The 21,059-nt window shown below is 42.3% G+C and overlaps 1 protein-coding gene across 1 annotated transcript in view; it reads right to left on the reverse strand.

Annotated features, from left to right (window-relative positions):
- Window positions 1-21,059, reverse strand: part of LOC117453336 (voltage-dependent T-type calcium channel subunit alpha-1I-like) — a 294,731-nt gene that overhangs the window by 85,185 nt on the left and 188,487 nt on the right. The window contains 2 exon segments of the mRNA XM_071204189.1: window positions 6,501-6,569; window positions 8,466-8,589. Of these exon segments, the coding sequence (XP_071060290.1) occupies window positions 6,501-6,569; window positions 8,466-8,589 (193 nt within the window).

Genomic DNA, 21,059 nt, shown 5'->3' on the forward strand with positions numbered 1-21,059 from the left:
AGGGACGCAAATAGCTTTCAACTGATTGCAATGTATTCCCATCTGCGTCGGGATTTGACGCTCATGGAAGCACGGCATTCGTTTGTGTCGGCTGCCCTTAAAGGCAATGTGAGCGTCCATTCCCATTGGATAACGGAGAATTTTACACCCGGAAGTAAGTACTCCTCTTACTGTCGATTGATGTCACAGTGATATCTGCACTACTCATCGACTAAAACACACCAGATTATCCTTGTTAATTACACAACATTGATTGGTTTAAATTGTGTGCAATGCTTTTGTATTTTACCCCTTCGATTCGGAGAAACAAATATGTTTTCTGAGTAAAGGATGGCAGAAGATACTACACTACCCAGAATCCCCAGCTATCGTTTGGCCTACACCATGTGCTCTGTTTGACAAACCCCGTTTTTTTCACCATTCATTCCGATGGCTGGCGTCTATGTCACGTGATCTTCAAATGTCTCCCTGCAGAAAAAGAAAACATGGCCGAACTTCGTTTTATTCTGGTGTAAAATGCCTATTTTAAAGTTAGTTTGGCCATTAAAATGCGTTTTGATGTCATTTGATGCGAGAAATATGAGTTGTTATTTCAGATTATGTGTGCAGTGGATGTACATGATCTTTAGTTTGCTAGTTATTACGAAGATTACTTCAGGAAATCGCGACGTTTTCATTGTTACCAAGGTGGTTGCTAGGGACGCTGCTATCGATATTATTTCTGTTATGTTGTGTAACTGTTTAATGGTGTTATCTTTATTGCTACCCCCTTCCCCGTCAATGTATAGTGTTGGTCCACAGCGCAAACATATTAGTTTAACAAAATCCGCATCTAAAGATAGCCTACATTATTTCCCCCCTGTGCAATTCCAGTCTCACATCTCAGAGCACATCGTCATTAACAAATACCGGAAACAGACCGAAATAATAATAATACCTTATTCCGAGTGTGCTTGCTTTTCTCTTTGAAAGTCATCACATAACAGCATTGTAATACACGGTTCGGCTGCATTACATATTACATATCTGCCGTAGTTCTGTATTTATAGAGCCCTGATGAGAAGACAAACATGAGGAACTGAAAACGTGACGTGGATCATAAATATATCAGCCATTAAACAACATCTTACATTTCTTTTCACACAATGCGTCTCCTTGCCGTATCAACACTAATTCGGCTCACTTTTATATTGATCCAATTGGTAGATAGGCTGTATTTACACCATAAAGGTGCACAGCTGATATAAAGAGACACCTGGTGGTTAAAGCATGTTATTGAATTTCAATATTTTTATTATTAGATATTAATACGATCCCTATAAAGTATATTCATTACTCGTTATTCTCTACTAATAGTTAATTAAAGACTGTATGTAATGACTATTTTGCACATCCCTTTCAAGATTTCAAGACTTTCTAAGGTTTATTGACATATCATATAGGCCTACACAACTGTGGTGTAGTTCTGCACTGAATGAAAAACTTGGGTCGCAGGTTCCTCAATAGTGCATTACAAGACATCTATCAATATGTGTGCATACCTCCAGCAATGTTAACTATGTTGAAGCACTTATTTTAACTGATATTATACATAATGTATTATACTCTTATAGATGTATGCAGATATTTCATCTCCGGCCTTGTCAGGTATTGAACAATCAATAAATAAAGAACACAGAATTGTTGAATATAAAACACAGAATTTATGTGATTATACTAAATGATTTTCAAATAAACACAACTGCATATTTAACTGTTACACATGCTGATGTAACGCAAATGTTCCAACTTGGGATCAATAAAGTATATCTTATCTTAAGCTGATCTATGGCTACTGCCATATTTGCACAATGTGCCTCTGAACCTTGACAAGTGCATGTTTCAGGCTTATCAATTAATGTAATGTAATGTTATCACAGGGGTCACAGACATAAGACCAGCTGTTAAATAAAGCTCTTCTGACCTTAGCTGGCGTGTGGGTATATATATTAATACTGCCCATTATGGGCACAAGCAATTTTCACCCATTTATTAATTATATGTTTTAAATGTGAGTGTTTCCTGTCCCCTAAACCTCCAGGGATGTACACAGTTTAATACTGGCAACTTCTTATTATGGGAAATACGAAAACGTCTTTTAAAACTACAACTCCCAGTAGAGACGTGCCATAGAGAACATGTTGCGAAACAGAATAGCCAGCATGTGTAGTTCTGGGGACGGGGTGGGGGAGGGGGGACGCGGTGGACCCGTTCAAATCCAGTTTTGGACAGTCTGCCGTGGTTCCATCCCATTTCAAGTGCTGTTCGAGAATCGGCTTAACCCTCGGAGCACACTCTCCAATCACAGAGCTTGAGGACGATCACGGGGTTTGTCAAGAGCACATGGTGTAGTCCAAACGATAGCTGGGGATTCTGGGTAGTGTAGTGTCTTCTGCCATCCTTTACTCCTGGGAATGGACGCTCACATTACCTTTAAGGGCAGCCGACATAAACGAATGCCGTGCTTCCATGAGCGTCAAATCCCGACGCAGATGGGAATACATTGCAATCAGTTGAAAGCTATTTGCGTCCCTTTATGACGCTGAAGGAGCCTAGGAGCGTCACAACTGCACGCCACGGACACTGACCAAACGTCGCTATTGGACGCTTAGGGAGTGAGAGTGTGTTGGTGTGAGTGTGTGTGTGTGAGAGTATGTGTGTGTGTGTGTGTGTGAGAGTGTGTGTGTGAGAGTATGTGTGTGTGTGTGTGTGTGTGTGTGTGTGTGTGTGTGTGTGTGTGTGTGTGTGTGTGAGTGTGTGTGTGAGTATGTGTGTGTGTGTGAGTTCATTTCAAACCTTTATTTAACCAGATTGGTCCCATTGAGATCATAGATCTCTTTTTCAAGGGAGACCTGCGTGTGTGTGTCGATGGGAAGTCCAGGAGTAGCGAAAGGCCAGCAGATGAGCGATAGCCCTGTAATTAACTGTATTATCAAGATGCCCATCGCTACGGGAAACAAGCAACTGATTAAACTGCAGTGTCAAAAAAAGAGGAGAGGACCCAAGAGGGAAGGAGGTGAACAAGGATGGGAGGAAACAGATGAAGAATAGAGAAAAAACTCAAGAGAAACATGAAAGAAGCAGACAGGAAAGAGAGGAGGAGACATATCAGGTTCTGGGCTCTGATTTCATCAGAAAGGTATCGAGGAAAGAATGAACTTTAGTTAGGAGGGATTTGATTGCTGTCTCTTCTATATTTGTTACTCATACATTTCTACAACTGAAATACTCAGTGTAGCTGCGAGACAAAGGGATTATATGATTTTGAATCACAAAGAAGACGACCTCCCATCCGAGTCTCTTTCTCCATGAGGCTTCAGGAGTGAGCAAGCTCGGAGAAAAGTGGAACCAGACATATCCCAGACGGCTTTCCTTTCATTCAGCAGCTGCTTTCTCCAAAGAGACAATAAGTGCAAAAACCATAAAGAATCCAACTCCGAACAACAAAGACAGTGCAGATATATTCACTTCAAGCAAGTCATGCCATAGTAAGTGCTGGTGAGTTAGTGCCTGGGGCGGACTGGGACTACAAATCAGCCCGGGACTCTCGACCGGCCCACCTCAGTACCGCAAGTAAATTGTCAACGGGGGGGGATGCTAGTGCTAGTGACTTATCCGACCGGCCCACATCGTCCGACCGGCCCACATCAGTGCATCAGTGCCGGCCCCGAGCCAGTCCGCCTCCGGCCAGTCCGCCTCCGGCCAGTCCGCCTCCGGCCAGTCCGCCTCAGGCCAGTCCGCCTCTGGCCAGTCCGCCTCAGGCCAGTCCGCCTCAGGCCAGTCTGCCTCCGGCCAGTCTGCGTCTGGCCAGTCCGCCTCCGGCCAGTCTGCGTCTGGCCAGTCCGCCTCCGGCCAGTCCGCCTCAGGCCAGTCTGCCTCCGGCCAGTCTGCGTCTGGCCAGTCCGCCTCCGGCCAGTCCGCGTCTGGCCAGTCCGCCTCCGGCCAGTCCGCGTCTGGCCAGTCCGCCTCCGGCCAGTCCGCGTCTGGCCAGTCCACCTCCGGCCAGTCCGCCTCAGGCCAGTCCGCCTCCGGCCATTCCACCTCCGGCCATTCCGCCTCCGGCCAGTCCGCCTCAGGCCAGTCCGCCTCCGGCCAGTCCACGTCTGGCCAGTCCGCGTCCGGCCAGTCCGCCTCCGGCCAGTCCGCCTATGGCCAGTCCGCCTCTGGCCAGTCCGCCTCATGCCAGGGCCTTCATTAACTCAACAAGTGCTTTTTCTTTTAGTGCTCGAATTTGCTTTTGTAAACTTTTCGAACTGGAATAAGGAATTAGAACTGGAAAATGCATTTCCTGCAGAAAATGCGTGCGAATACTGTAAACTGTGAACATTTATGGCTGAATTTAGCTGAAAATGCAGAAAAAGCTGAATGTGTTATTAGCTGAATGGTAGCTGCTTTTAGCAAAACAATGCAGAAAAAGCTTAATATTTCAAAGAAAAGGTTTAAAAAAGGTATAAACAACAATGTATAGCCTTGATGTCCTGAAATAGCTGAATAAGGTAATAGTTGAATGTTTTCTGCAACTGAAAATAGGCTGAAGGAGTTAAATATCAGATATAAGTAGTAGTGAATGAATGTGTATTAAGATGAGAAAAGAATGTAAAAAGGCTTGAGAAAGCAGAATAATATTTGAACTGCAATTATTTGAAGAAATCTCAAAACTGTCCTGGAGATGTCTTCACGGCTGGACTGTTGGCACACATGTGAAGTTTGAGCACTCTTTGAACATTTGCATAGGAGTTATAGTGACATCATATTTTATGGCGAGGGATGCGTTTCCATGGAAACGGCATATGGTGAGATCTCAGATTTGTCGTAGAGCTGTTGAGGCATGGACCGGTGATATACAAGTGAAGATTGGGGGACGATTGGACCGTGTCGATTGGATTTACAGCTTCATCGTGTTTCATGGCGAGTGATCTGTCGCCATGGCAACGACATTTGATGACACCCCATACTACGCTTAGATGCATTTATGGCTGCATCGGTACCAAACCTGTGAAGTTCTGGGCTGTTTGGAGTATTTTCACTGAAGCTATGAGAAAACCGTGTTTCAAGGCGAGCATTGTGTTGCCATGGCAACGGCATTTGAAGAAATCTCAAGACTGTCCGGAATCGTCTTCACAGCTGGACTGTTGAAGTCTGCTGCGTGTGTGTGTGTGTGTGTGTGTGTGTGTGTGTGTGTGTGTGTGTGTGTGTGTGTGTGTGTGTGTGTACAGCTGGACTGTTGAAGTCTGCTGCATGTCAGTTGGAGTGATGACATCATCGTGTTCCATTACACAGGTGTTTATAGTTGAGCTAACGAGGCGTCCAGAGATCACAGGTTTCCATTGTTCTGAATGAGAGATGAACCTCTTACATGTGAACGTTTTGTGGAAGAACCGTAACAGATATCTGTGAAATTTCAAAATGTGAAGCATGTCAACGAAGTTGAGTATCTGAAGTGTAATTTTTGTGTAGTTTCAGGTTAATAATGTGGCCTTTTTGGCAGTTTAACTAAAGGTGTGCGGCTGCTACCGTGAGGAAATATCTGCCTGAAATTACAATGGGCTTCAATGGAGGAATGTTGAACGTTTTTGTCACTTCATGCCCTCAAGAGGCATTTTGTCTAATATTTTTTCTTATTTTATCTTTATTTTCCAACCTAGGAGAGGTTTTCCTACGTTTTCCATGAAAAAATATGTCTGAGGAGTGTAGGGTTTGGGAAGTATGGCAAGTTTAAAAAAAGATTGGGGGAGAATTTTGAGCTGTCCTGCACTCTGTTTTGAGATCAAAGCACTCTAGAGTTAACGAGCTGCTCCATCCACTCCAATGTAAACATCTGAAAAAGGCCTCTCTACCAAGCTCCAAACTAAATTCAATATCTCAGAATGTTTAAAAGATATCAAAAGTAAAAGTCAAGTTTGAATAGCTGAAGGTCTTGTGATCATTTGAAAGTTGGAATGAAGGGTCTGGCTGAAATTATGTGGAAGGAGATGCATTTGGCGCAAAGTGTAGGAAAACAGGATTTGAAGGCATCTCCCATTGACTTCAATGTTAACAAAATTGTTTAAAAAGCTGAATATTTCAAAAAGTATGAAATATTTTGAAAAAGTTGAAGGTTTCCCATCGATTCCCGAACAGGCTGAATAGTTTAATATTTGAATGGTTTCTGTAGTTGAAAATAAGCTGAAGTTATGGAGAGCCAAAGTATTGGCTGAAATAAGTTTAAGGGGAAGAATAAAGTTTTGAAGTACTATAGTGGAATGCTGTAAACAGCATTCGCTCTAATTAGTTATTTGTCCAGAAACGGTCTGACAAGAGAAGATGGGTCCCGCTATAGACCTCCCTGCTGTGGATGGTGTGACTCGAAAGAAGGATGAAGAAAAGCAATGTTCAAAAGAAAGACGGGATCAAAGCACGATAACAGAAGAACAGTGTTTGAGTGAACGCTCTTCATCGCACTGGAGAGGAAATGAGTTTACCTTGACGGTCATCTCGGTGACGAAGATGGCCGTGAAGATGTAGTTGGAAATTGTGAGAAAAACCCGTTCCTGTAAGAGAAGAAGAGAGAAGACTACATCTGAGAGAAACTACAGAAAAAGTACAGCGGCAAAGAAAGGCATTTGAAGTGGCAGCTTAGGAAGTCAACTGTTCAGAGCTCCGTGCTCCGAAGCCGAGTTAATCTGAGTGTTCGTGTTATTACATTTAAATTGGATTTATTAGAAGTAATTACATTTCAGATGTGAAAGAGTTGCCTTGCTTTTGATTTGATCTGCCGACCCTTTAACACAGGGGTGTCAAACTCAAGGCCCGGGGGCCAAATCCGGCCCGCGACTTCATTTTATGTGGCCCCACAAGAGCTTGCAAAGAATATAATATGTTTATTATACGGTTACATGCTACTTTACAGAAGCACGTTGCCCATAAACTACATGTCCCACAATGCATCTCAAATTTGCCTTTTTTCTCAATTTGCCTTTTTTTCTTCAAAATATGCTTTTTTTTCTTAGAATTTGCCTTTTTCTCAAAATGTCACTTTTTTTTCAAAATGTCTCTTTTTTTTGTTTTTTCCAGAATTTGGCTTTTCTTTTTAAATAATTGTGTGACATGCACACTGAAGAGACTTGCAATTATTTGCCCTAGACTTCTGCTTTCAGACGTATCTGAAAATAATCCAATGCAGAGGCAATCATGTAATATAATAAATGATGTTATATATATTAAATATTTATATATGTATTTTATATAGTCTTAAAGTTACAACCGGACCTTTGAGTGAAACCATAACGCTGATGTGGCCCGCGATGAAATTGAGTTTGACCCCCCTGCTTTAACACATCTGGTGCCGCTTGATTCCAGGAACATCGCTTGATGCCAACATCAAGACAGAGCTCGGAGCAATGGCTACGAAGCGGTGTTTTGAACTTGGTCTTCAAACAATATATAGAGAAGATGATTTGTACTTCTTCTTGTAAACAAACTGTTTGCTGGTTTAGACATTTAAAAAATGTACTTTTACAAACTGAATAATTAACCGTAGCATGTTTGCACCTTGAATAATACAAATAATGAGTAATAACAACAAAATGATATGATAACAAAAACAGCATATTCTGTAATTTACCTTTTTAACCCTAGAACCGCCAATCGGGTCAATTTGACGCAGAGCTGTTTTTTATTGTATGTAACTTTTTTTTCAATAACATATTAAAGTCTCCCAGTCCGTGACGTTTCCTGAAAGTGTGTTATGTAGCACCCTAAGTTGTTAAAAATTGTCAATATGAAGTCAGATTTAAGAAATCGGCAAAATAATTGCCATTTATACCCATTTCCGCCAAGCGGGTCATATTGACCCCACCCCTTTTCGCGCTATTGATTTTGCGTGTAAACAAACATAATGTTCACTTTATTTACCTAACTTCTTGCATTTATTTACTTAAAATATTACCCGTTTTATTTTATTGTATTCTTAACAAAGCAAAGAGAATCATTTGCACATTTTAAAATAAACTTTCTACATGTTTACAAATATATTTGTTTTATCTTATTTCGGACAATTTATCAGAATCAGAAAACATTTAGTTGTCCCTCAGCAGGGACATTTAAATGATTACAACAGCAGATCAATGGCAGATCAAATGGCTAAGTAGGCACACGTTATTATTAACACAATAAGTACAAAAGATCAGATATGTACACCCTGGTAATAAATGTGAAATTGTATGAGGGTATATTGCAATTATTTATATTTTCAGACAGTGTTATTGCACATCAGGGGTATTCCGTCTATGTTTATATATAACCTCGACATGTATATCACACATATGCACTGAGGATGTCCTCTTGTACAAGAAGAGTCTCACCTCACATGTACGTATGACAACGTTCACTTACTGTATAATGAAATGATCGTGATATAATCAGGGCGATGGAGAAATGGCTCTTACCACACTGCCCTGCAGGATCTTTGGCCTCTCCAGAGCCACCGTGATGCAGTTCAGAAAGATGAAGACCAGGACCACGTAGTCAAAGAGTTTATGGGCGATGATGGACTGACAGAGCAGCCTGAACCTGAGGGAGAGGAAGACATGAGGACAACGAGAGAGATGTTAAAGAAGTGTCTTTAGGGGTAACTGCCTCATGTGGAGAAATCTTAGGGTTAAGGTTAGGTTAAGCGTCCATTGGGGCTGACCACTGGGTCAATAATTGATATCACGATTATTAAAAACAGTTATCCATTTACTTTTAAAACATCAATTTATTGGATAAAATAAATGTGAACAGCATGTTTTTAACAGTTGATTACCCTGAACTTTAAGTTTAACTCAACTGAAAAACCAATTAAAAAAAAAATGTATTTGAAAAAAAAAAAAAAGTAATAATAAAAACATTATCGTTTTATTTCGATTACGTTGTTTTCGTAATCGTTGCAAGCCATAATCGTTATTGCGATTAAAATACGATTAATTGAGCAGCCCTAGCGTCCATGTAGTGTTAGGGTTAGGAGGGAGAAAATAACTGAAGACCGGCTTCCCACGACTAGACATTTGTGAAAAAAAGTCTTAAAAGTGTGAGGTAAAATGTAAGTAATTTACCATTTCTGCCAGTCAACATGAGGAGAAAGTGAGAGTTGTTCATTACATTACATGTTAGAGGCTTTTATCCAAAGCGACTTACACTCAACACTGTGGACAATCCCCACAGGAGCACTTTGGGGTGAAGTGTCTCAGGGACACAACGAGGGGGTTTGAACCTGTGACCCCCTGATCCCAACACCAAGGCTCTATCCACTGCGCCACACGCCTCCTTGTTCAATAATTATCTTTAAGGGTTTGTATTTATGGGTAACTGCATCATGAGTCATGACAGCTGAAGATTTTTCAATCATCTTATAAGCAATCTTAGGGTTAAGAGTCCTGCTATGGTTAGCCCAACCATATAAGGTTAGAACACTCTATCATTAGAGTTCCTCCTCTCCAAGACACATGGTGAGTAAAAGAGTAAAAACATTTAATGCAGTTTCTCCCCGCACACTGCTCGGCTGTCGCTTATGATTGCCCAACTTGTTTCTCAAAAGAACAGAAGACCCACCACGAAACTCCTCAGTTCTATAAAGACTGAAAACAACTTCAATGTCTGGCAGACAACATGAGGAGAATGAGAGAGTTGTTCAAGAAGTGTCTTTGTGCCCCTCCCCTCCCTGGAGGTACTGTACAGCTCTCGTTGCCTTAAGAAGGCAGTCAAAATCCTCAAGGACCCTCACCACCCGGGTAACGAGCACTTCATACGGCTGCACTCAGGCAGGCGCTTCCGTACCATGTCTTCCCGGACAAACAGACTCAAATTCAGTTTCTTTCCCAGGGCCATGTGTGCACTAAACGCTGCTAATATTTAAATTATATTAACCTTCCGTGTAATACGAGAGGAATCGTGCAATTTTAATTTATCTATTATTTATTTATGTACATATTCCCTTTCTTAAAGTCTTGTTGTTTTTATATTGTCTTGTTGCGTGTTGGCACCTTGAGTCTGTTATAATTTCGTTGTACTTGTACAATGACAAATAAAGTTCTATATATCTATATTTAAGGGTTTGCATTTATGGGTAACGGCTTCATGACAGCTGTAGATTTTACAATCATCATCTAAAAAGTGTTAGGGTGAAGATTCCTTCCAGGGTTAGGGTTAGGAAGGAGGATGTTAGGGTTAGGAAGGAGGATGTTAGGGTTAGGAAGGAGGATGTTAGGGTTAGGAAGGAGGATGTTTTTACAGGGAGACAAAGTATCCATAGAGGTTTCCTCCTCTCCAAGACAAATGGTGACAACAAAAAGAACTGAAGACCCACGACTAAAATCCTCCATTCTGTAAAGAAATGAGTGAAAAGAAGTTCAAAGGTCTGATGTGGCAAAACATTTGATAAAAGTAATGTTATGACCATGTCTGGCAGACAACATGACGAGAATGAGAGACTTGATCAAGAAGTGTCTTTAAGGGTTCATGAGAAACTGCATCATGACAGTTGACGATTTTTCGAACATCTTCCGAGAAATCTAACGGCCCGTGGGGTGACGTCACGCTTTACCAAACTGCATTGTGGGAGCGTCTTTCCGCTTTGCTCGTGTTGCTCGCTTCAAAAGTTGAGCAATGTTCAACTTTTGAAGCTTCGACGGAAGCGTCAGCCAATCAAATCATACGCCAGTACAAGCTCTAGCCAATCAAACCGCGTGCTTGTGTGTCCGGGGCGGGAGATTCATGTGATTGGTTGTTGGTCGAGCTTCAGACACGCCCGCCGGCAAGCTTCAACGCACGCCGTCGTGTGGACGCTGCGTGAGGGTTAAGAGTCTTTAGGGTTAGGACGTTTTTACAGGGAGGCAATTTATAAGGCAAATGGACTTAAAGCGATACAATATTGAATTAAGCAGTTTCTCCCCGCACGCTGCTCAGCTCGTTGCTGTGATAGCTTAAGACATCCAACAACTAAAATTCACTCAGTTCACGGGCTCATTTTTATATTGCTTCAGTTTATAATCGTAACAGATCGAACAATTCAGATTCATTTTTCAATAAATGATTCCACAAACAACAAACAACATAATTATTACATTCAAACAAACTACTTGTAGTAGATAACGTACATTATTCAGAAGTTTACATCAACTTTGAATAATAACACGGGAGAAACGGAGCCTCTCTCTCTCTCTCTCTCTCTCTCTCTCTCTCTCTCTCTCTCTCTCTCTCTCTCTCTCTCTCTCTCTCTCTCTCTCTCTCTCTCTCTCTCTCTCTCTCTCTCTCTCTCTCTCTCTCTCTCTCTCTCTCTCTCTCTCTCTCGACAGCCCGTCAGTTTCTCAAGCAGCTCCTGCAGCTCGCTAAACAGAGGGCGGGGCTTCAGGTGCTCATGCAGAGCTGCGTGTCTCGGTCAGACTCAGCAGCTGATCTGATCTCTCTCTCTCCGGTTATACTTCACTCGCGTTCATGTCCATATCGATCAGATCCAGCTCTCCTGATCGGCCTTTATAGAGAGCACCGATCAAACTATTAAGAGTGAATATCGGCCGATAATGACCGGCGGCCGATCTATCGGAGCCTCCCTAATTATTACCAGACATTTTGACCGTCAGGTTTTGAATTTACCGGTTTTTTATACATTTTACCAGCTAAAAACCGGTAATTACCGGCTAACGGAAACCCTGGATTAGACGCTACTACCAGAGACCAAAGGAAACACATCTTTCATTCATCGAATCCCACATGTCTCTGGGTTTGCCACACGGTGTATACTATGAGGGGAACGTGTGCACAGAATAAACAAAAGACAACATCGATTCATTGTTTTACAGAAGAATGATAGTAGGCTTGTTTGAGACAAGCAAGACCTGCGCAGTTGCGATCAACGTCTTGCTAGTGCGTTGCATGATGGTTCAGTGGCGTAGCCAGGAATTATTGTGTGGGTGGGCCTGGAGAAATGTAGGTGGGCCAGGGGGAGACATTAAGCGTGGGGTCTGAGCTGAAACTTCATTAATGATTTTTAATGCACCAATAGAACTTAAGCATAAATTAGCAGTGAAAACAAAAACATAGGCACGGCGGCCTCAGAATGTGTGTAAAACTGACATCCACATAGGGATGGCTATCGTTAAGGCTTTAACGGTACTACTACTTTTATCGATAGCGCTTACGCTTATGCTCCAGGTTCAGTACCAACCACATCATAAAGTACGCGGACGATACAGCAGTGGTGGGACTCATCAGGGACAACAACGAACAGGCCTACAGGGAGGAGGTGAAACATCTGACAGACTGGTGTAACACCAACAACCTGATCCTGAATGTCGATAAAACAAAAGAGATGATTGTCGACTTCAGGAACAAAAAGCACCCACCACTCCACATCAACGGCACAGCAGTGAAGACTACAGGCAGCACCAAGTTCCTGGGGGTGCATATCACAAGCAGTCTGACCTGGTCCACTCACACTACATCACTATTTAAGAAGGCACAGCAGCGCCTACACTTCCTGCACAGCTCCCCCCTCCCATCCTCACCACGTTCTACAGAGGAACCACAGAGAGCGTGCTGACCAGCGGCATCTCCATCTGGTCGAGAGACTGCAACGCCAAAGACTGGAAGTCTCTGCAGAGAGTGGTCAGGACAGCAGAGAAGATCATCGGAGTTTCTCTCCCTCCCATCAGAGACACCGCTCAGAAACGCTGCCTAACAAAAGCCCAGAACATTTTTAAAGACCCCACTCATCCTCACCATGCTCTGTTCTCCCTGCTGCCCTCCGGCAAGAGGCTCCGCAGCATTAAGAGCAGAACAGCCAGATTCTGCAATAGCTTTTCCCCCAAGCCATCAGACTGCTGAACAGCAAGTAGACCAGTAACATAAAGATTACATTATTATGTAAAGAGCACATATTTGTTATATAGTATGTCTATCTTATTTATATGTATAGTAAGTCTTTATATTTTAAACGCACACTTTATCTTTAATTGTATCAGCACCACGTCACTATTATTTATTTATATGTACAATTTTAGCAAGTTTTTATATTGTCCTGTTCCTGTAAGCCAGTACAACGAAATTTCGTTTTAATATACACTCTGTGTCTTGTTGAAATGACAATAAAGTATGTCTATGTCTATGTCTTATCGATCCGGTCCTTTAACATTACTTTTATCGGTTCTTTTGGAGAAAAAAAGAAGGTAAACTAACTAAACAAATTGTGAACAAAACTAACATTGCTTTTTATTTAAATTAAATACATAATATTTCACATCAAAAGAAACAACAATGTTTTAACAAATCATATTAAATAATGTGATGACAGAACTGTAAACAGAACAGCTGAAACTTTAACAAAATAAATAACTCAGTTTCCTCTAATCATAACCCATGTTTGTATAATGTAGTTAACTCGGTGTGTCGCTGCTAGCATACATAACACCTGACGTGGAAACGTTCCTCGTGGACGGGGCTACAGAGCTGCTGGAGAGACAGTGGAACCCGGTGCATTCCTCCGTCTGGATGTGGAGCACTTTTGCTAAATGTTTAGACAAATTGCTCGTGTTACCGCCCTCACATGATAAACTCTTATTCCACTTTTGATAACGAGTATTGTCCACATAGACACGGCTATAGTTTAACCACACCTCGGAGCGCGTTCTCTCCGCCATCTCCTCCGTGTGTGTGTGTTGCTGCATGTTGTAGCAGCTGCGTGTGTGTAAACTGCCCCGCCCCCTCGCACACAGACGGGGGATAGATCTCTTAAACGGAGTTGGCGACACTTAAACTGCAATGTAATGTTTGTGTAGCAATAATACATACAACATATATCGGGGGCACAGGTTGTTTATCCTTGACAGTCGCACAGTGGGCACACACTGAGTGTTTTCATATTCAGCAAATGTGTACACGCTAAACTGCAGACCTCAAGATGAAATAATACTTTCATTCACTCACGGCAAAAGTTACTTTACTTACTATAAAAACTCACGGTAAAAAAATGCACTCCCTATTCCATTGTCATGAATAACTATAACTATATCCAGAATACGTTTTATTGGATCCAGGCAAGAAAGATGTTTATTTCTGCTGTAAAGTTGGGCATTTTAACATGGGGGTCTATGGGAATTGCTCCTTTTTGCATCCATCCCCTGTCGGCCACTAGATGAACTGCAATTTGTGGCACTTCCTTCTGGGCTTCCCGGCTCTGCGCTATGAAGCGCTGATTGGCTGTGGGTGGGCCAGACGTGCATGTGGGTGGGCCCAGGCCCACCCGGGCCCACCCACAGCTACGCCGCTGTGATGGTTAGTCATTTTGTCCGACTTGCTCTGGAGGCTCGCCCACATGAGACTTTGAAATCTCGCGGGACAAAGACGCCCGCAGCCTTGAGAGCGAGGCGAGGCGAGTTGGCACAGTTGCTCTCCACGAGCTGCGGAAGCGAAATGCTTGATGGGAAACGGCTCGCTGGTATCTCGAGCTGAGCGCTCATTGGTGGTTTTTACCACGTGCTGCTGATGAAGCTCTCCCATTGGCTGGCAAAAGTTTGTTGTTGTTTTGTGTCAGTTTTACGTCGCCACATCCATTCCCATTTTTCATCATTGTTCCACAATGTTTATCATCATGAAATTAATATCTATATATTTTATACTATACTGCTTACCGTTTCATACTTTATATATCTTAGCATATTCATACACACTGTTCATACTGCTCACAGGCTGATATCTAGTGTATTCATACACACTGTTCATACTGCTCTCAGGCTGATATCTAGTGTATTAATACACACTGTTCATACTGCTCTCAGGCTGATATCTAGTGTATTCATACACACTGTTCATACTGCTCTCAGGCTGATATCTAGTGTATTAATACACACTGTTCATACTGCTCTCAGGCTGATATCTAGTGTATTAATACACACTGTTCATACTGCTCACAGGCTGATATCTAGTGTATTCATACCCCACTGTTTATTCATCATTCAATTCATTCTATATGTTATTCTGTAGATTGTGTACATTACTTTCCACTTCACTGCTTGTTGCTCCTGGTTAGAAGCTAAACTGCATTTCGTTGTCTCAGTACCTGCAATCTGTGCAATAACAATAAAGTTTCTCTTTAAGTTAAACCAAATCATTAAAATAAAATATATTGTAATGTAATGATTTGGTTTAACCTTATTTATTGAATACATCATTTAAAATGGCAAGATTAAATCAAATGACATCCATGTTGTACACATCATAAAGCTTAAAGTGGCAGCTAAAGAATAAACACAGAGCAGGTCTGTTCAGTTCATGCTCATTAGGCTTCATGTGTGCGGATCTGAAGGACTGATCATTTGTAGCCTGTCCACCTATCAGTTTGCAAACATTAAGAGGGAGGAGCATTTCTAATGATGGAACCCAGTCACTGGTGTGGTTCCTCATCATGACTGAATTAACAAACCTATATAAAGCAATGGAGATCACCTTCGTCTACAGTGGGTCAAATGGAATATGTGGTGCTTCCACTGCGTGATGGACAGGGAGACATCACTGTAAGAGTCTCACAAGACATTTCCCAAAGACTACAAAATGGTGAGTAAACAACTAAATTGCATTCCAACAATCTGGATATGATTTTAAATGATGTAAATTATTTTTCAGATAACAGTTTAGCAGCTGCACTTATGCAGCAAGCACGGGCTGCAACAAATGCACAAGGTAATCTATCATTTAAATCAAAAATGGTATTGTCTTTTAATGCAAATCAAACAAATGACATATTCATGTTTATTGTAAACAAATATTTAATTTTCTCTCAATCACAGTCCCTTTAGATCATGTCATTCTCCATACAATACATGTGGGATTTCTATTGCATCCACTTCATCTGCAACGAAAAACGCCAACGCAATTTCCGCCATTGCAAACCCAGCCAGTCAAGCCGTCTCCGAGCTGTCCGACTTAAGACGAGCATTTTGACACCTCCCCCGGCTGCGATCGGCTACTCTCGTCTACTTTCGAGGCGAGCCTCAATGTGTCTCAAACAAGCCTAGTACCTGACAAAAAAAACCCGCCCATCGGCACTGCCCAAAGGAATGGGCGGAACTCATGACCAGAAGACGTTAGAAGCTTCTAATGACTTCTGGCACAATCACAACAGATGGGTGCCATTTTCTGTGTTTCATATTTATTATGATTAGAAGTTCTGTTTTAATAAATAAGTACACATTGTTTTGGGTTTTGTGGGCAAATATCCCCTATTAGGCCTATAGTGTATAGAAGTCTTTAATGAGTGACATATAACATTACCTGAGATTGTGCTGAAGTGTAAAACTTCAGCACAATATACTGTATACTGTACAACATTCCAGAACACAAAAATATACAAAAACGAAAAAGTCCTATTCTCAGAGGGTTAACGAACAGATAATGTCACCGTGTGCTGACGACTTTCAAATACAAACACATTCTCATTGTTGTCTATATTTCGTGTCAACTTGTTTTATTCCATGCTGATTTATTTGGCTCTGCTGGTCGCCCACAATTGTTCAGAGTAAAGAATCCAGGTTGGCTCAGCTCACCGATGTGATCTTATGATAAGAAGCGTTGGTGTAGGTATCTCTGAGTGGATTTCAATAACGCTCCACAGTGAAGGAGTACCTGCTGCAGCTGCTCCCCGAGAGAGACACAATCAATGTGCTAATCTGACTGCTTTTCCTCCAGACTTGGCAACCTGTCCCTTTATCTATCGATTCAGATCTGGCAACCCTGTCCCCTGACATTGATCAGTGGCTTTGTTGGATACTTATCCACCCAGAGACAGCACTACTGGCTTCTTTCTCCTTTTCTTTGCGCCCGGTTAGAATAGTATTAGCCTGATGAATGTTATTGGAAGTACCAGTGTAATGCTTTTGGTGGCAGTTGGTCATAAGCATATCCAAAATGATGACATGTTCACAGTTTTGTAACGTTTCAGTTTCAGTGACGTTAGGTTTGGTGCCAAATGAAAAATGGTATATCAAATATAAACAATATAAACAATTCTGGACGGTTAAAATGTTCTTTAAACATATCAACAATACTGCAGTAGCAGGTATATAGGCTTATACTATACTGTAGTGATAGTTTGAACCAAATGTAGTGCCAGTATGTTTTCAGAATGCAACGTTGAATTTTGGTTTGGCAAACTCTGTCTCCTGTGTGTTGACCCCTTTTAAGCGAAAATGTTCAGTCTAGATATACTACCTCCTTCGTCCTCATACTTTAAGCTACGTCTGCTCACGATCTACGCCTCCTTGTATTAGTCTCAGTGAGCAACCATGACTAAATGCTGCCCTAAACCTACTCATGGCTGTAGCAGACCTCTTCAAACCTTTATGAATGACTCAGATAACCACCGGTAACAACAGAGGTGGGATTCCATCATGAGAAACAGGTTGAAAGGGCGACTGTGGTTGTCTTTGAACCAGAAGGTTGCTGGTTCGACCCCAGCAGTGCAGTCATAGGCGGCGCGTGAGTCTCAGGTTTGGGAAGGCTAAATAACTTTTTTTTCATCTTACGCTGCCCGCCTCCGGCGTCTATAGAAAGGAGATCAACTCAGTGAAAGCACCGCCTGCTGACCGATCAGAGCTCAGTGTGCGGAGTTTAAATCTATCAAGTCATATCACAGGAAAAAGGAAATGCAGTTTGAACTGCCGTATGCAGAGAAGACGCCGACGTGTCACACTTATCATTCACATCATCAATCAGATCATCGATCAGATCATCGATCTCACAATATTTCCTTATCTGAGTCAGCTTCTCGAGCCGTATCTGGCCGTGCAACACTTAGTTACATTGTCCTGTATGCAGACGTATTATTTTAAGCAACACATTAAGTTGACGAAACACTCAACTCAAATGTAATAAAGTCAGATCCCCTCGTGTTTTAGACGGGGCAGTATCATAAAGCTGTTGTACGCTTTCAAACACTCGGTAGTTTATTTTTTAACGAGTTGTTCTGTATTCTCCTTGCAGGTGCAACTATGTGGCTTGTATCCTGGATTATATGTTTAAGTCATGGATGTTTAAAGTTCATATTTGTCTAATATTAGTTTACTTTTCATTAATGAAGTATGACGCTGCGCTGTTAATAGGCTACACTTGTCCCTGTTTGTGATTGGTCAAATGTAGCTAACCCCGCCCCTTTCACGTGAACGTGCTCTCAGCTGGAGAGAGAAACCCTGGCTTGATTTACCGAGTTGATAACCAGCGTCGTAGGACCGCTTAGCGAGATCTTGTTTGGTAGGGTTAGTGAATATAACTCAAACGTATCCAGGGTCTGTGGAACTGGCTTCGTAGTGCAGGACACAGGTGGCTGCATAGCAGCGCTAATGTCAAAGACACAGACATCAGACATTATATTTTTATTTTACCAGGATGCAGTTACACAAATATTTGGGAAGGCTTAGCCTTCCCTAGCCTAGCACCCGCCGCCCCTGAGTGCAGTCAACATGTCGATGTATCCTTGGGCAATATGCTGAACCCTGAGGTGCTCCTATGGCATTCCCAATGGTGTGTGAGTGTGTGTGAGTGTGTGTGTGTGTGTGTGTGTGTGTGAGTGTGTGTGAATGTTAGTTCCTAGAGCAAGGTGCACTGCTCTGTATGAATGGGTGAATGATGACATGTAGTATGAATAGTGCCTTGAGGGGACGTACAGACTGGATTAAGCGCTATGAGTACAGTCCATTCACCATTTGTTTGGTTACTTGCTTTAATTATGCTGAGGTACACTTGTTAGAGCAAACACACACGCTTACACACACACACACACACACACACACACACACACACACACACACACACACACACACACACACACACACACACATTCAAAACATTACACTGAGGTGTACACACACATATGTTCACACGCTCCCACATGCACATATGCAGAGTCATCCACATGCACACCACTAGCAGAGATATGGCCTAACGCTGGTGTAACACACACACACACACACACACACACACACACACACACACACACACACACACACACACACACACACACACACACACACACACACACACACACACACACACACACACACCACACACACACACACACACACACACACACACACACACACACACACACACACACACACACACACACACGCACACACACACCGCCAACACACAGAGGCCCTGCTGACAGATGGCACCTGCCAGGATGCCAAAACACCACCCTGGGGCCCGACTTCCCTTAAAGTGGCAATCAGCACGCAGGCAGTCGGTGAGTGAGCGGGGGGGTGAGTGATTCTTCCTTCAGGTTGCTTTCAGGGGACTTTCTCTGACAGAATGCGTTATTACTAGGGATGTAACAATACAACACTCACAACTCACGGTACGATAATATCGTGATACAAAGTCCACGGTACGATATATATATATTTTTACTTGAATTGTTTTTTCTGTATTGAATAATAAATCTGATTTGTGCAGCATTTTAGTAGATAGTAGTATGTTAAAGTGTCAACAATATAATAATCAGACCCTGAAATAGAATAAATCAAGTTTCACTTTAGTTTTTCAAGTAACTCAACTCTAACTCGCTCACTCGCTCACTCACTCACTCGCTCACTCACTCACTCAGCGTCATCAAGGTTATCTTTCAGGAATATGAGCATGCCCACATTTCCAGGTAGAAGCTGGGATGTTTGGGCGTTTGCAAAACCCCCTGCTGTGGAAACAACTCTCTCGCTTGGTACTGGTGTTGCTGAGACAGAGATATGCTTTGGCCGTGGGGGACAGCAGTGGGTCAAACTGTGCATCGTCTCTCCACCACTTCAAAAACAATACAGTGTGTGCCCAGAAGGTGAGGCTTATTGACAGAGATATAAATATCCTGTTGGTACTTGTCCATGTCTCCAGGTGTGTACATGTAGCCCTGTAAATACATGTCCTTTTGTGTTATCTGTTGTTTTATGTTCATGTTGTAACCTGCTTGCTGCCATGTTGGACAGATCTCCCTTGAAAAAGAGATTGATGATCTCAATGGGACCATCTGGTTGAATAAAGGTTTAAAAAAAAAAAAAAAAAAAAAAAAAAAAAATCACGGTATATTTTGTCAGTCTCACGACGGTATTGAGACATTTATTTACCGCAATATCGCGATATTCTATATATCGTTACATCCCTAGTTATTACACAAGCAAAGATGAACACACAGGCATCAGTAACGCTCAAGAGATGAATAAATGTTTTTAGGAAACGCAGTGACTTCACGTTCACAAGCCGTTCAATGCGTTGAAGGAAGAAAGCGTAATAACACGGGCAAACACAGATGAACACACAGGTATCAGTAACGCTGTCTGGAGAAGAAACAAATGGTTTGTAGGAAACGCAGTGACATCACGTTTACACGCCGTGTGTGGAACAGCAGCTTCCAGGCGAATGGTGCGAGTGTTCTCCACATGCTCAGAGCTGCAGACGGAGCTTGTAATGTTTGGTAACGTGTGTTTTCAGCGCCATTGGTCTTGCTTGTCCACTCATCTCTCCACACGTTGTTTCTCTGCGCCTCACTGGTGAGCGGACAGGCTTGGTGGAAACACTGCCGGAGGAAACTATCCCAAGCACTGACTCAACCAGAGAGATGCTTTACACTTTGATGGACTTTCGTGCGCCTTTTGGTGAAGATCAGTTCACTGAACAGGGGTTTGAAGAAAGTGAATATTGGCATCTTTATATTCACTTATGGCCCCAAAGATCTGCCTACAAACCTTCAACAATTCCTCTATTGCAGCGGTGTCAAACTCAAATACACAGTGGGCCAACATTAAAAAATGGGTACTAGTCGAGACATGAACTTATTGCACATATTAAACCTGGAACTAACAAAGCTTAAATTATTGCCCATAAAAACAACATTAAATAATCAGCTGCATTCTTTTCTTATGGTTACATTTCCCCACAGGCCAACAACAGCTTCAACAAAACTATTCCCCTCAAAGAGAAACCAAACATGCCCTGCTGTCGTGAGAGAGAAAGTGCAGAAGGAAGCATCC

The sequence above is a fragment of the Pseudochaenichthys georgianus genome, chromosome 1 (assembly GCF_902827115.2).
Source record: "Pseudochaenichthys georgianus chromosome 1, fPseGeo1.2, whole genome shotgun sequence".
NCBI classification, from domain to species: Eukaryota; Metazoa; Chordata; class Actinopteri; order Perciformes; family Channichthyidae; genus Pseudochaenichthys; species Pseudochaenichthys georgianus.